Below are 16,668 nucleotides of genomic sequence, written 5' to 3' on the forward strand. Positions count from 1 at the left end.
TCTCTTGTGACATCAAAACTTCTTTTTGTAAAAAGTAAAAAAGTCAGCTACATTTAGAGAAATCATTGCTTAATATACAATAAATACAAGGTTTCTGGTTGATCTCTTCTAAATCTCCGACAATAATCTGCAAGCAATACTGAACTCCAGTTGCATTTTTAAGGATATTTTACATCTTAAATCTTTACATGACATTTTAAGTTCATTTATTAAGTCGTTGTAATTTTCCGCTTTGTGGTCTCGCAGAAACTTTGGTGCAGCATTCAAAAAACATTTCTTGGCAAGTTTTTCCTAATCATTCAGTTTTTCTTCAAAGCTTTGTGGAATTTCTCTTTCAGATATAAAAGCCAACTGCAATATTTAGGCATAGCTTTTACAAAATTTTTTATCAGGCCGAGCTCTATGTGTAACTGCGGTAATACTATGTAACCAGCGTTCATTCAAGGATCATTTTAACATTTTTATGGCCTGGAGTGAGTCACTCTTGGGTTATACTTTCTTTACATAGTGAATATTTCTGTCTATACTGTCCCATTCGCAAACTGTAATCCAAGTAAAAGTGCAATGCCTTTAAATTGCCGCAAATTTTAATTGTAATTTTTTCAAGAAGAAATTTCATATTTTCGTGAGTCTTTCTTCAGTGCCGACTGGGCATATTAGAACTATGCCCAGTCGACACTAAAGAAATTTTTTCCATTATGTAGCAACACCGCTGTAAAACTAGTTTTTGAGGAGTCTAGAGCAATTACCAATGACTTGGATCATATTCAAAGTTTAATAAACTCATCAAAAGAGGAACTTTATTACAATAGACTAAATCTTCTGCTTTAGAAAAATAAAAAAATTTTCGGATCAGAATTAGAAAAGAAGAAATTTTCGGATCAGGAGAAAGGGAATTCCAGCTGTTTTAATCTAAGCATCAAAAGCTCTGTCTTGACTGATTGACTGATTCAAATCACGCACTAAACCATTTAAATCACTTTGTATCAATAACTGCGGTTCTTTTGAAGTTCGGTTTATAACTTAGATCACTATCCTAAGATACCTATGTGAAGTTAGAGCAAGTTCAGAAATAGAACCCCGACATTCTGATCAATTTAGAGGCTTTGACACAGGCAGTTCGGCACAATGTAGGATAAGTCTGTTGGCCGAGTTTAAGTTTGAATACTGGATAGTGTGTTTGGATTTTGTTGTAAAACTTTTTAAGGCTTTTTGTTTGTGTCAAACAAAAATAACCATCACTTACATGATTTTTTAGTTCCGTTAGCAAATGGAAAATGTCTAGGTTTTTGTTTAACCCAATTTAATAGGATTCTCACACACGTTACACAACAGTTGTGTGGAGCCCAGGATTAATCTTTATGTCGTACAGGAAATCCAAAGTAGTCTAAAAAGCACTGTTCAATTAGAAGTGAAAAATTTCGAAGCTGAGGGGGTTGCCAGAACACCTTCGTGCCATATATACTACGCAACTAACATAAATAAAATGTAAGTTAGTTAATGTAATAGTTATACAGTCATCTAAATGAAGTTATTTAAAGAAAGACATGTATATGAGGTCAGAAATGAATATGTAGCTGTTACAAAAAAATATTGGATGTGATTGAAACAAAATTATTATATATTTTTAATGAGGGTACACCAACATAAACAAAAATCGTCACAAAATTTGTTTGATAAAAATAGTGTTTACCAGTGTAATCATTAAACTACATAAAAAAAGGTATATTACCAAATCCAAATTTCTTGTGATACGAAAAATAAAACGAAGTTTTAAATCTCCTCACAGTTTTGTTACTTCTTGTTATCCTTATTTTTTTGTAAAACCATTAGTCCCACCCCCCCCTTTTTTTTTTTTGTTTTTTTGTTAAACTGTCAAAATTGATATACTATATTGAACAAGCCTTGTATCAAAGTAAAGTCCCAACAGTGTAAATCAGTTCGGTAAACTTCGGTAAATTTCGGTAAATTTCGGTAAATCAATAATTTGCTTTATGAGATTTCTCTCTTTCACCTTTATACTTTAAACCTTTCTCAATGCATGGGACAATCGTGATATATTAATTTCATCAAAAAAAAAAAGATTTATGAAAAGGAAGTGCGTCAGTAGTACCGGTAATCCAATTTTGAACCTAAAAAGATAATTAATACGTTAATATAAGTTATACTTTTTCATAAATTATACCTTTTTCACAAAAATGGTTTTCTCAAGCCTTTATATGGATATATGAGTGGATAGAAATGACATAATAATGAATAAAGAAATGCACCGCCATTGGGGGTAGAAATGATCAATTGTTTACAAACCAATATTAAGAAATTAGTTTGTAGCAAAACAAGTCAGTCACATACAAATAATTTAAACAAATTCAGAATTTTTATTTTACACAGTGTTTTTTGATATTTTTTGAATATAATTAGTTAGCTTCGAAGACGCTTTGATGTAAAACTTTATTTTCTTGTGTTGAAACTTTGCACGTTTGGATAAACATAAAAATGCAATGTATGCATTTATATTTTTCTGCATTATTTCGGTTCATCAGTTTTTGTTTGACAGAGGGTGGTCCATTCTGTGTTTTCCGCTTTTTTTGCAATTCCCGTGTTTTGCCGCGTTTTTTGCAGATATGTTGGTATACGTTTTTATTTTTTGTAAGAAATGAAGCAAATAAGCTTGTACTAGAAAGTTTCTTATTTTAAGGGTTCTTTTTTGCAATTCTATTATTAAAAGTTTCTTAAGAGGTTTTTAAGTTTCAGATTATCAAGAGAGAAAAAGAAAGTAAAATGCATTTTGAAAACACGTTAACGAGTAAGATAAAATGTTTTACAGTTGACTAAATTTATTTGAATTACATTAATATCATTCAATGTAATATAACCCTCAGGTTTGTCCTTGAACAGAACACAAATTAGGAAATATTCCTCGAACTCTTAACAAAAGTCACTTTTTGAAAAGTAAATTAGTATTAAAAGTTTCTGAAGATTTCGGGGCTTGGGTACTAGCTTATCATAAACAAGTTTCTTTAAAAAAAAAATACGTGTACTTTGAGATTTAAACTAGAACGCTAATAAAAAAAAACAACCAATAACTTGCCAAAAACACGGAAACAGGGTTTTCGTGTTTTTGTGATTTTTTTCTTCTATTTTTTTGTTGCAAATTAGGAACGGTCGTCGTATAATTGAGAAATATTATCTCCATTTAAATTTCTACCATCATAAAGCTCTCTTTTTCATAATTTCCGCTACAAAAAAAAACGTTTTATTTCATCTAAAACCCAAAGAGCAAAACAAAAATAAAGGTTTCAAAGAAAAGCAATTGAAGACTACAGGAAAAAAACTATAGTTTTCTAATTCTAAAATTTTTCGAGTTTGCGTTTCTTTCAATATGTACTAGTGCTTATTTTCTGACAATGTACAAACGAGTCTAACGTTCTGGCAATATACAAATGAAAAACACATTTTATCGGGCGCTATCGAGGTGAATTATAATGTTTAAAACACATTTTATCGGGCGCTATCGAGGTGAATTATAATGTTTAAAACACATTTATCAGACGCTATCAAGGTGAATTATAATGTTTAAAACACATTTTATCGGGCGCTATCGAGGTGAATTATAATGTTTAAAACACATTTTATCGGGCGCTATCGAGGTGAATTATAATGTTTAAAACACATTTATCAGACGCTATCGAGGTGAATTATAATGTTTAAAACACATTTATCGGACGCTATCGAGGTGAATTATAATGTTTAAAACACATTTATCAGACGCTATCGAGGTGAATTATAATGTTTAAAACACATTTATCAGACGCTATCGAGGTGAATTATAATGTTTAAAACTAATGTGTTAATCGTTGAAGTCTTCAAACACAAAATTCCATTTTTCTCAAAAGTAAAAACATGGACAATTGTGGGTCTTCCCCTCTAGTCTTCCATAAACTTTTGTATTTCACGTTAATTACTCACGCTTACCGCAAGCGCTTGCGTAAGAGAATAGCTCCGCTTGTATCTTGATATAAATGTATCTTTATGTACTCATATCTTTATGTAAACGCATACTTAAGACGAAGCGGTTTTATTTTTTCTTACGTTAAACAGTAAGTATGGAAATATATGTATTTTTGTATTTTAAATTCTATTGGATACCATCTTTCTTTGCTCAACACCAAATTGACTACTGTGCGTTTAAAATTTATTTATTTATTGTCGAAAAAATTTGGAAATTTATCTTCATATACCATTACAGTAAATTATCGTTAATTAAAAACAAATTGCAGACCTATTACAAAACCGTGACTCTGAAAATTTAAATGAAAGATTTTTACTTATTTTTACAATATTTAGGTGCCCTGTATGTCTATGTAATTTATTTACAATAGTATAAGTAAACAATTTTCTTCAAGTTTTAAAAGTGTGATTTCTCATTAATCAACTATTTGGTCTAAAGTGTAATCTTATATTAGGTGTGATTACATACATACATACATACATACATACATACATACATACATACATACATACATACATACATACATACATACATACATACATACATACATACATACATACATACATACATACATACATACATACATACATACATACATACATACATACATACATACATACATACATACTTATTTTTACTTATTTATATACATATATATGTATGTATATATATATATATATATATATATATATATATATATATATATATATATATATATATATATATATATATGTATATATATATGAAGCAGCTTAAAAACACGTTACAACAGGAAATGTGTGCAAAACAAGTAGTACAATGTTTACCAAAAACAAAAGTTTGCGCATGTATTTTCAATTAGTTTTGATTCATACAAATGAAAGAGTTAATCATGCTTGGGAATTCAATTTAAGCGTCATTTCCCTTACAGATAAACTTTTTTCAATTAATTAACAAAAAGGTCAATTCTTTATTTTTGTTAATCTTTAATTATCTCAAACTGCGATTTATCTTTAACTTAAAACGAACATAAAATCTGCAACAATTTTTATCCTGCTACGCAAAATAAAAATTGTTCATCAATTCTGATATTGTATTCGATCGCTCAAACTGCGAATTAGCTAAAAATTATTTAAAATATGAAAAAAAAAAAAAAAAGATTTTTTTTTTTGAGTTTTAAATTTCATTTCTTTCATTCTAAATGAATACATTTACATGGAGTTAATTACATGAATACATTTACATGGAGTTAATTACATGAATACATTACATGGAGTTAGTAACCAGACTAGTCTATGGATAGACTTACAACACAGACATAGACAATTCTGTATGTTGTAATGGACACAACAAATGTTTAATTTTTTGTCCTTGTTGTGTCTATCAAATTTTTGATGGTGTCCTAAGATTGCTCAGTTAAAAAATAATTTTCACTTCATAAGTCTACAAAGCATAATTTTTTGTCTATTTGGTGTCTATGATTTTGTCTAAATTTACTTGATTTCATAAAACCAGAAATATTGATTTTTGCCAATAAAATCTAAATTACCCAAAAAATCCCTTAGAAACAAAAAAGAAAATATACGATACATTATATTTGAATTTTATCTCATGGTAAAAATGACTTTTATGGTGACAAATTTAAAGTGGTGACAAATTTTAGGACGGAATATGACAATAATGTTTACACAAATAGTTGATTTTCCAAAATTTAGATCCAATCATAGTCAGATTCACAGTCTGAGGATAGAATGTTAAGAAAAATCCCAAACTGGAGAGGGCATTTTAAAAATAAATTTTCACGCACATTCACTGAGAATTGAAAAACAACTGAACTGAGTAATTAATGAACTTCAATTGAGCACAAAATAGTCCATTTTGAGGTTTTTAAATAGACATTAACTTTTTAATCAACAGCACACGCTGGACAAAAAATTAAAAAATGAACTTCTGTTAGAAAAATTGTATTTTTAATTTTGTGCTCGTTTTCAGTTTTTGAAACGATGCTGCAGTGAAAATTTAATTACTCGTTATAAGTCCAAATTATATATGAAATAGATCTTCTATACCTCATTAAAAAATCGAAATTGTTCATTTAGTGTCCGTTTTTAAAATGATTGTCTAGAAAGACAAACATTTTTTATAGACAATTCATTTTTGATAGTTGTAATTAAAATCGTTGCAATTAGTGCTTTGTCGAAGTCTATTTTTGTCCTTTTATAATAAGGCCATTAGAGATTGTCTGGTTGCTACATGGAGTTAAAAAAAAATTTAAAAAAAAAAAATCTTTTTTTTTTTTTTTTTTTAATTTCTTTTAACTCCAAATTTGAACTATTTTTTTATCTGAAATTCCAATTAATACAAAAATTTAAAACTTACCTTTCGAAAGAAATGTATTCATTTAGAATGAAAGAAATGAAATTTAAAACTCACATATTCAATTTGAAATGCAATTCGCATATTTAATTTGAAATGCAAAAACAAAATTAATTTCAAACAAAAACTTAAGCAGGACCCAAAATGGAATAAATAGTCGTGACGTCGGTCAAAAATGATTGCTACGATCGTCATACTGACGTACATTTAAAAACCCATATTCAAATAACCATTATATTCGAGACGTTAAGAGCCAAAGTGATGTCACCCTGAAATTTTCCCAATTACATATTATGCGGCCAATCTCATAAATTTGTACTATTTATAATTATACAAATCTTTATTGATATAAAATCATCTAATTTACAGTTTCAGTTCAAATTCCCTTTCTGACCTTTTTCTATTTTCTCTGAATTACTTTAAACAGGCTTACGTCCCTATGGCTCTCAACACCTCTTTTTTTTTTAACTTAAGTTTGTGCTGGGTTAGCTATGTTCACAGGGCTTTTTTTAAAAACAATTTCTATTGTTAGCTTCATATTTAATACAGATTGGGGTAAATATGGATTAATACATAGAAGAGTAACTGTTACAAAGCTAGAAAGCTCGATACACACACGCAAAATCATCATTTATATAAACACCCCAATTTTCTACATACACCTATATTTACATATAATATGCATTTGTCAAATATTTCTTGCCTGTTATTAGTATATATGTTTTTATGTACTATTTCATTTATTTTTATATACTATTTCATTAAACATAGATATATCTGAATTGTTACTTATAAAGTATTGATGGAGTTTTTTGGCAGCAGCTTTTAGAAAAAAGACTATTTAAGAATCTATCAAGAAGAGAAAACTTTTTCTATAGATTCTTACACAGCCCGTGCTGAACAGCACGGTGTTATAACCGATCGATATTCAGAAAAGAGATTCATTCGGAAGTAAAATGGTGAGCTAAAATAAAAGAAAATTTTTATAAATTTTTTAAGTCCCGTTTCGGATGGAAAGGTATTTTAGCAATGAGGAACACTGTAAGTTCAAAAATATCCTTTAAGTAATTATTTGATATAAATAATAAATATGCCTTTCGACAGAAATTTTTATATTTTTAACTCTGAGGAGTACTTACATTTTTTGCTATTTTTTTTTTAAATTTGCCAATGCTAGTGCATTGATTATTTACTAGTGAATAATTATTTACGATGGCCCAACTTTATTTATCATTGTTATTTTTTTAACATTATCATAAACCATGTAATAATTCAGCTGTATTTAGTTAAATATGATATTTATTGTGGAAGCAATTAATTTTTTGAGAATCTTGAATTACCTTTATAATGATCGCCCAGGGAAAATTTCATGGCACAACTACTTATTCAAATGAACAAAATACTTAAACGCTGTATTCAAATTGCATTCAAAACATCCTTTAGACTCCGCGAAGAAAAATGATAATAGCTGAGATTGTTTCCTTTAAAAAAAAAAAAAAATTAAAACTAAATTATGTTTTTTACAAAACAAACTAGACTGTTTAGTAGAAAAACGTTTTAAAATGTGTTTAATGTTTTTGCATTATATACAGAGCTTGTCAATTAACAAAAACGATTCCTTCTTTTTCCGAACTCCAAGAAACTCTGTTGAATGCCAAAAAATGCTTCAGCACATTACGCTTACAGATAGATCATTACTACTTGGGCGACTGAGAAAAGGTATGAAATTGTAATTTTAAAGTACAATTATTTGGTTAGCTTTTTAACTTTATATTTTTGTCAACTGAAAAGAAAAATTCTTTCATTTATCAGAGGAAGCTTGCTCCTGTTGTTTAACGTTTTAGAAATGTTTTACAAAAAAAAGTTTCTTCAACTTAAGATATCTTAAGATAACTCTACTTAAGATATCTGAAGATGGCTTAAGAAATCTTAAGGAAAATTCTAATAAAACATCCAGCAAGGTTTGTAAAAAGTTTTCTAAAAGCCTCAAACTATGTTAATATATGAATACTAAACGAAATTCTTTTTACATGTTTCTTAAAATCTATACTTAATTTTGATCATAGTTTCTTAAATTAAGGCAATTATATAAATACATATATGTACATGTATATGTATATAGACTATTATATATATACATATATGTACATATATATGTATAATAGTCTTAATTTAAGACTATATATATATATATATATATATATATATATATATATATATATATATATATATATATATATATATATATATATATATATATATATATATAGTCTAACTTAATGTTAAAAGTGTGTTCTTTAAAGAAGAAATACGATTTTTAACTTTCGTTTCTCCCATTTACTTTTTATTGCTGTTGTTGGTATTGTTGTTGTTGCTGTTGGTGTGGTTTATTGTTGTTGTGGTTTTTGTTGTTGTTTTGTTGTGGTTGATAATGAATATAAAGTTCAGTTTCATTTTTATTTATTTTTTGAAAAATTCAACTTTATTCGAAAGAAGTTATGATTAATATATTTGGATTAGAAAAGTTATAACAATAAAACATTCCAATTTATTTTTCAAAGTCCTGTTTTTAAATCACTAATTATAATTGTTAAAATGAACCAATCTCCACTATTTATCTCCATTAAATTTCATTAGGAAGCTCCCCGCGTGTAATAAATGCCTGAAGGAAGTAGAATATATACTGTTTGATATCACGTGACTTCGATTTTTCTTTTTTTTTTTTTTTAACGCTTATAATTGTGCGCGGTTATTTAAAACCATTTTATGCAAATAAAGAAGGAGATTAATGTTCGCATTACAGTTTAAGTAGCTTTCTTAAAAGCATGTATGCTAATATGAAATTTTGTGTTGTTATTATGTTGGAGCAACCAATTGTTAAATCTAAGAACGTGTTACTATAAAAGTATTTTTAAAAAAAAACGGAAACTTTATTGGAGAGTGGTGGGTTGAAAAGAGTGAACAAAAAATTAAGCTATCGCTTTTAACTCAAAAGCTTTTAACACACGGTTTTTAAGTGGAAAATTTAATGAGAAAAATCAAATACAGGTGCGGTCTGTGATTTTGTTGAGCTCTGTATACTCCAAACCTAAAACTTGGAACTATTTAATCGGACCTTTGTAGATTATGACCGTTAAGAACTCAGCAAACGATTCTATGCCGACTGTTGGTGTTGTAAGTAGCAATTTTACCGAATTTTTATTTTTTTGAAGGTTGAAGATAATTTTTATTGTCAGTTTGGCGCAATAGTTTCAAACTTTTTGATTGGAGCGAGCAGTGGTGATATTTAAATGGTTATCTTTATATCAAATATTTATCAGCAAAATTTTTATCAGCAAAATTTTTATCAGCAAAGTTTTTATCAGCTAAACTTTAGAGCCATTTTTAATGATGAGATTGAACCTTTAATTTGAATTAAGAAAATGAAAATATTTGCGAAAAACTGTTCGTAGGTATTAGTTTTTATTATGAGATCTCAAATGCGAAAAATGTTAAAACATTGAATATTTGAACTCTTCGTTACAAATAACTTTACGTAGTGAGAATTTTAACTGCATGTAGATACTGAATAACACTAAATAAATACAGCTATGTTTACACCAACAGATATAAATAAACAAAAAACCAGATATATACAAATAGTTTATGAATATTTACTTTTTCAGTAAAGAAGAGGCTCGTTTATTAAAAATTTTAATGATGGAAACCATACAATTATTATTAATCAAACTATAGTTAACTATTCTTGCTTGTGTTTGGTTGACGATAGGCACATGGCATGATACTTAATAAAATCTGCAATGCGACATTGCCGCAGGTATTAGTAACCTCGTTCGTTAGAAATTGATGTTTAAGCAGCTACACATTGAAGTCTTGTCTGTATACAATAATGAAAACGCGTCAAACTTAAGATAATTAAGGAATATTTAGAAAGTCAAACATAAGTAAGGGTTAATAAGTGATACCAATCATGATTAAATTGCTATAACATTTTATCTGCAATTTTAAAGGTTTAATGTAAACAAGGATTAAAAAGATTTAATAAATCTGGTTTTCTATTTGCATGTGCTCTAACTTTATTAAGCATTGACGTTTGTAGCGTGATTAAACGAATCCATCGAAAACGCGGAATTTTACAATTTCTCGAATCGAAAGGGCGATTTTCAATTATTAAATCGAATCGCATCGAAACAACCGAAACCCAAACGTCGATTCCTGAACTTTATGTAATACTTTAGCAGTGGATTACTCAAGCCAATCAAACTTTTGTAATTTTAGCTAGCAGTCTTTTTTTTTTTTTTTTTTTTTTTTAACAGAAGAAATAAAATAGCTCTTCATTCAACACTTTTAAGCGTTCAACAAGCATTTAATTTAGTTGAAAATATTGTTAAAATTAAGATTATACTGAAAGTATTAAAAAAATGCTGCTTTAGTTCATATACTTCTACAATCTTAACTGAGCAAAAAACCCTCTTTAAATTAAACAAAGCTTAAAGCTTGACTAAACAAGTAAAGCTTGGTTCCTTTTAATTGATGGAAACCCATGAGAGATTAGGAGAAACAAGCATTTAATTAATCTTGTATTTTAACTATTGAAAAAAAAAAAGAGCTCTTTGAACTCAGTTAATCTGTGGAGTAAAATAAATCAGTTGTTCTTGCTACTCCTTCGACAATATTTTTGTGGTAAAAAAAATGATAAAATGATATCATCATCATCATCATCATCATCATCATCATCATCATCATCATCATCATCATCATCATCATCATCATCATCATCATCATTATCATCATCATCATCATCATCATCATCATCATCATCATTTTCATCGTCATCATCATATTATCATTATTATCCTTATATATTATTATTATCTTCTAATATATAACTATTATTATTACTGTAAATTAGCAAATGTAGAGGGTGTTTTATATCCCAACAAGCAAGTATGGCAGAATGTGCATGCATACTTGTTGAGATACGTGGTCTTTAGAATATGTATTCATCACTATATTCGTATGAGCTTCAAATATTTGAGGGTCAGAATGATAACAGGAAATAAAATTACTACTTTTATTAAGAAAATTATTCCAAGTTTTATTTATAGAAGGAAAACCTGATCATATTACAAGAGTGAAACTGAAATTACAAACATTGTAAAACGGAAACTTTTATTTTAAAATAAAAAGCCCCCTTCAAAGAGTATTATTTTTAAAAAGAAGTAATATGCTGTGATTCACCTAACTGATAGTATTTTAAATGCGTTCATATAGTTTGGCAGACTTTTTCTTCTAAAGCAGTTATCTTATTTTGGATAAGATGTTTTAGCGCTCCATAAAAATTTACGCATATAAAACAGACATCAGTGGAATTATTTATATCTACTTGTGTTTAATCTAACTTTATACAAGGTGATATAAATTTTTGTATTAAATTGTTACACAATTTAATATTTCCATAAAAAATATTTAAAGCATGTACAAACTTCTCCAATAAAAAAATATATATCAACACGAATGGTAACAATACAACAGCCAACAAAAACACTGCCAGCAAAATGTCTATTACAAAATTGACCAAATTAATGGTTTTTTCTCTTGAAATAACTTTTTCATCCTTAAATTGATTTCTGAAAAAAAAAAAAAAAAAAAAAAAAAAAAACTGTTTTTGATTGGAGTCTTTTCTACATTAAATTGGCAATTTTCGACAGATGAAACATGTTTGTCACAATTATGAATCACATTAAAAAATATGTTGGTGTTTATTTTTCTTATTTCTAATCTTTTTTGGCCGTTTCGTAGTCGATTTATCGTGAAACTCATTTTTGTGAATCATTCAAAATTTAAATTAGTTTTACCTTAAAATTTGCGATGCGTGATTCTATTCGCGCAATTGCGCTAACCAAATTTAGGTACAATTATTAGCTTGTTAAATATCATTTGAGTATCAAAAGGTAAAATCAACATAACTGAAGCGTTTTTTTTAAAATGTATTAAAAAAGATTGTTTTATTACTAATTCATTACTAAATACGGATGGAGGAGGTGAGAGGTGAGGTACGGAATAAGTGGGACAGCTAACTATATTACTTCTTTTTGGACCAAGTTTCAGTGTACCTACTACCTTAAAGTTTTTTAATTCCTTCCTCTGGTTTTTGTTTTGTAAAAAAAGAGTTTCTTTACTTAATGTCGTAATGAATTTATCTGTGTATGTTTTCTGCTTATAATTAGAAAGCTTTGATTGTTTTAATATTACAAACCAGCAAGTGTGAGCTGTTTCAATTGTAATCAATAAAAAAGTGAGTTGGCTGCTAAAATATATTTCACTGTCTTTCTTTATTTTCCTTTGACCCTGTTTCACTTCTCACCACACGTGACTCAGTTCTCGCCGCAAGTGACTTGCTTCTCACCACACTGACTTCTTCTTGCCCCACGTAACTAACTTCTCGCCACTTTTTTTGTTTTGTAATTTACAAAGCCTAGAATCTTTATCCTGAGAGTACTTTAAGTATGCTTTGATTATATCATTCTTTAACTACTTCGAAACATAATCATTAAAAAAAATCCCATTAATAAAAAGATATCTGAATCAGGATCATAAAAGGGTTTACGTTTAAAGAATATTGAAGGATGGGGAGGGAAAGTAGAAGTGTAGAGAAGATGAGAAAAAGAGAGGTGGAGAGATAGCTTTTTCTATAGAATTTTAAAAAAAGAACTTTACCAAATTGTTAAAAATCCGGTATTAAATAAACCATACAAAAATATTCCCTTTTAGTTTGATACAAATAAGTTTAGTCTAAAAAAGTCTTGATTTTTTGTATAGTTAATTTTTCCACCTCTTCTAAACGGCTTTAAATCTAAGGTATATACAGCATATCGTTAAAAGTACGTCTGCCTCATTTTTTGAAAAAAATTCTTGTTGAAAAAGGGAGCAGTTGTATTGAGTGCCTCAGTTCTCCTCTGTCCCTTTTCTACTATCCCTTCTTAATCCCGCTTCTCCCTCTCCCCCCTCTCACCTACATTTTTTTACCGTTATTTTTGTACGCTTTTGCATTCTCTAATGCCGAAAATGTATAAGAGATTATAGGCATCACGGAGAAGTTGTTTTCTATTCAAAACTAATATCCAAAACTTTAGTAAATAGTAACTAACCATATTTACTTGGTTAGTTACTATTTGCTAAAATTAAAAAAAAAAGTTTTTCTTGGCAGTTTTTCAGGACGGGATAGTGAGGGGATAAACCTCCACTCCCTCTAAATAGTCTTCTGTTCGTTGAACTTTCACAAACTTTTCACAAACTTCTTCGTTTCATATAAATAGAATAGAACTAACTAGATTATACTTCTTCGCGTGTGTTTAACAATGTTTTAAATAAATAAAAACCTTTCTTTTTATTTCTTTCGAATTTCTCTTTTCTTTTTTTAAAAAATTAATTACACGGTTTCCACCAACTTTTCTGTTTTGTTTTTTTTCTTACTGAAATCTTTCGTCTTTAGATAAACCTTATTTTGTATTTAAAATCAGCTTTATTTTAAGTTTCAACATCCTGTTGTTTATAAAGAAAAGCGTGCCGGAATCCAATATAAATCTAGAAGTAACGATTGCAAGCTCGTAAATGTTAATTTTTATAGGTCAATATAATTTTAAAATTTGTTTCGTGTAAAAACCCGTCATCTAAAAATCGAAAAAAAGAGGTTCTATGGAAAATTCGATCTACTTTACTCAAGTGGATCGTAAAAACAAAAACAAACTAAGTGCATCTAATTGCAAATAAAGGAAATATTCTCTTTAAGGCGTTTTATAAAGTTACAAAATAAAATTAACTTACAAATTTTCCATCGTGAATTTAGTGAATGAAAGTTTCGTAAATTTGTCATTGTATGGTTTCTGTTTGATTTTTTTATTTTAATGTATCTCTGAAAGCTCACAAACAAAAGAGATTTATGGGCGTTGAGACAATTTAAAGCTACATTACTTTAAATCATTAAGAAGTTTGTGTACTTTTACGAGAAAATATTTTATTACTTATAAGTAAAAACATCTTTAGAACTTCTTTTTTTCTGATATTTTTCCGAGACATCAGAAAAAAAGAAATTCTAAAGATATTTTTACTAAAAAAAAAACAAAAAACAAAATTTGACTTAAAAGGATTGCGTAGTTGAAAATAGGTCATATTTAGTTTTATAGTCTAGCAGATTTAAGGCTTAGTTTATAACTAAATCGTTGATAAAACTAATCAGACGAAAAAAATGTCATTCCTTCTATTTTATTTAAAAATATTAAACAATTTTAATCTCTTTGTATAATTTGTTAAAAGTGTCGCTTTGATGAAACACGAAACTTATTCTGTAATTAATGCCTATGTAAACGCTGTGTTTTTTTTACTGTTCTGATTATGATAGTAAGTCTTACTGTAGGTGTTCGTGGCACCAGACACATTAATTCCAGTTTATTTCTAAATTCCACGTTTATCAACAACTGTTTTCAAATAATTCTCATACCAGTGTTTTTATGATTTTTTAACTTTGAATTCTGTAAAACTTACTTTAATATTAAAAAAAGTACGCTGTTTATTCTTGTGAATTTTAAAATATGCTGTTCATCCCGTGTGAGTCTTAAAATATGATTTTTTACTCTTTGAATTTTAGCCAAATTACGATTCATTCCAAACTACTAAATAAATTTGCCAAATTGTGCTTCCCTCTAAGCACCTCACTAAAGTAAACATGAAGAGAAACTGATACAAATAGTTATCTAAAATATTTAAATCATCAATAGTATTATAAATGATTTTGACTGTTGCTACACTTATTGTTAAAAGAATAGGACTGATTAGATGTAACATTATCATTTTACAACTTTTTATTTGAATGGAAAAAGAAAATCATGTACCTTAAACAGGTACCCGTATTCGTTACACAAATAATTTTTTTAGGTAACCTCTCTGAGTACTACTTTCCCATCAGTTGGACTTTGCAGTGATACCCGTTCCACTCATACAGTGGACTATAATAATAATGATAATAGTAATAATGGCATAAACAAAATTGGTTCCAGACGCTTGGCAAGCAATCTTAATTCTACCAATAAGAAACTTACACGCAGTGAAATAATAAAAAGATGGTCTAGTTACTTTCCTTCCTCAGAAACTTTTTTAGAGGATAATGTAAATATTTCAATTTTGAACACAAACTTAAAAGATCAGCAGGACAAAATTTTTTCTCCTTCCATCGATGCCTCAAATTTGCAAAACCAAAGCCCTAGCAACACACATTTGAGCAAATATATCCATCTAAAAAATCGTAAAAGTAAAGCTTTAAGTTGGACTGATCTGATAGATTATTCAGAAGAAAATGATGGAGTTGATTGTAATAAAAAGACAAGTTTTTTTTATAATGAAGTTTACCAAAAGGAGGGAAGTTCTTCAAATTTGCTGAAAAATACAAATTACGTAGAAAGTGCCGAAACAAACAGTATGCGAACTATGGAGAGTTATGAATCCTTTAAGTTGAGAAGCAATAGAGATCACTTTTTAAACAGTAGTCATCAGCAGGTTGTTACTAAAAGAACGTTTTCTAACGAAGACGATAAAGCCACTCTCGCCACAAGAATGGAGTGTTCTGCTCAAAATACAGCACCTAACGAGGCAACTCTTTTATCTAGTATTTCAAACATGATGGATCCTTCCGATTCTTGTTATCCACAGGTTAAGATTGTAAATCAACCAGATAAAAAAGTACCAAATTTTGAAAATCATAAATTGTTAGAGAGTTTAACGAAAAATAAAACACAGGAGTCTTCTAACCACGAAGAAAATGAAAAGCAAAACTGCCAACGAAAAACACGACGTATTGGTCGCTCAATGTCAACCTGCCTTCCGCCTAAATATAAAATGCTCCAACCATTTTGTAACGATGCTGAATCACAAAATATTCATACTATCGGAGGTTCAGGAAAGATTTCAAGGACAAATCGAACCTATAGTTTAGACAATTCCGCCCAATCAAACAACGCATTGTTTGATGTAAAAGAACGTATTCAGAAACCGCGTCAGTTTCTCAGTGTAAAGGCATGTGAAATCAACATAGAGTCGCATAAAAACTTACGCACTGACGACAAGGTCTACACCGATGTAGAATCCCAAATAACAGGTAAGTTCTTTATCTATTTTAGTTTATTCAAAGTTTTTTTGTTGTTATTTATGAAGAGTAGAAAAAAAAACTTTTTTTTTTTTTTCAAAATAATTTTTTGCTTCATTTGCTAGTTCTATGCAAAAATAATAGTTTGTCAAGGTACATCATT

General features: G+C 28.6%; 1 protein-coding gene and 1 long non-coding RNA gene across 4 annotated transcripts in view; one reads left to right on the forward strand and one right to left on the reverse strand.

Moving 5' to 3' along the window:
* Positions 1-14,542, reverse strand: LOC149883613 (uncharacterized). The gene is made up of 3 exons (XR_016455319.1): positions 14,195-14,542; positions 1,733-2,132; positions 1-1,472 (listed from the first exon to the last, which is right to left on the reverse strand). It is a non-coding gene; the product is annotated as an uncharacterized LOC149883613 (long non-coding RNA).
* LOC145185736 (supervillin-like) overlaps positions 7,901-16,668 on the forward strand; it is a 23,152-nt gene continuing 14,384 nt past the window's right edge. For 2 of the 3 annotated variants that reach the window (XM_090096856.1, XM_090096857.1), the window contains exons 1-2: positions 9,108-9,541; positions 15,302-16,517. In XM_090096856.1, coding sequence (XP_089952982.1) covers positions 9,494-9,541; positions 15,302-16,517 — 1,264 coding nt within the window. In that variant the 5' untranslated portion in view covers positions 9,108-9,493. Of the gene's footprint in view, positions 8,087-9,107; positions 9,542-15,301; positions 16,518-16,668 lie in introns of those variants that run through there. The other variant, XM_090096858.1, reaches the window with a different exon arrangement.

The sequence above is a fragment of the Hydra viridissima genome, unplaced genomic scaffold (assembly GCF_058129835.1).
Source record: "Hydra viridissima isolate aposymbiotic clone 2 unplaced genomic scaffold, HvirCarnegie_v1 scaffold_9, whole genome shotgun sequence".
NCBI classification, from domain to species: Eukaryota; Metazoa; Cnidaria; class Hydrozoa; order Anthoathecata; family Hydridae; genus Hydra; species Hydra viridissima.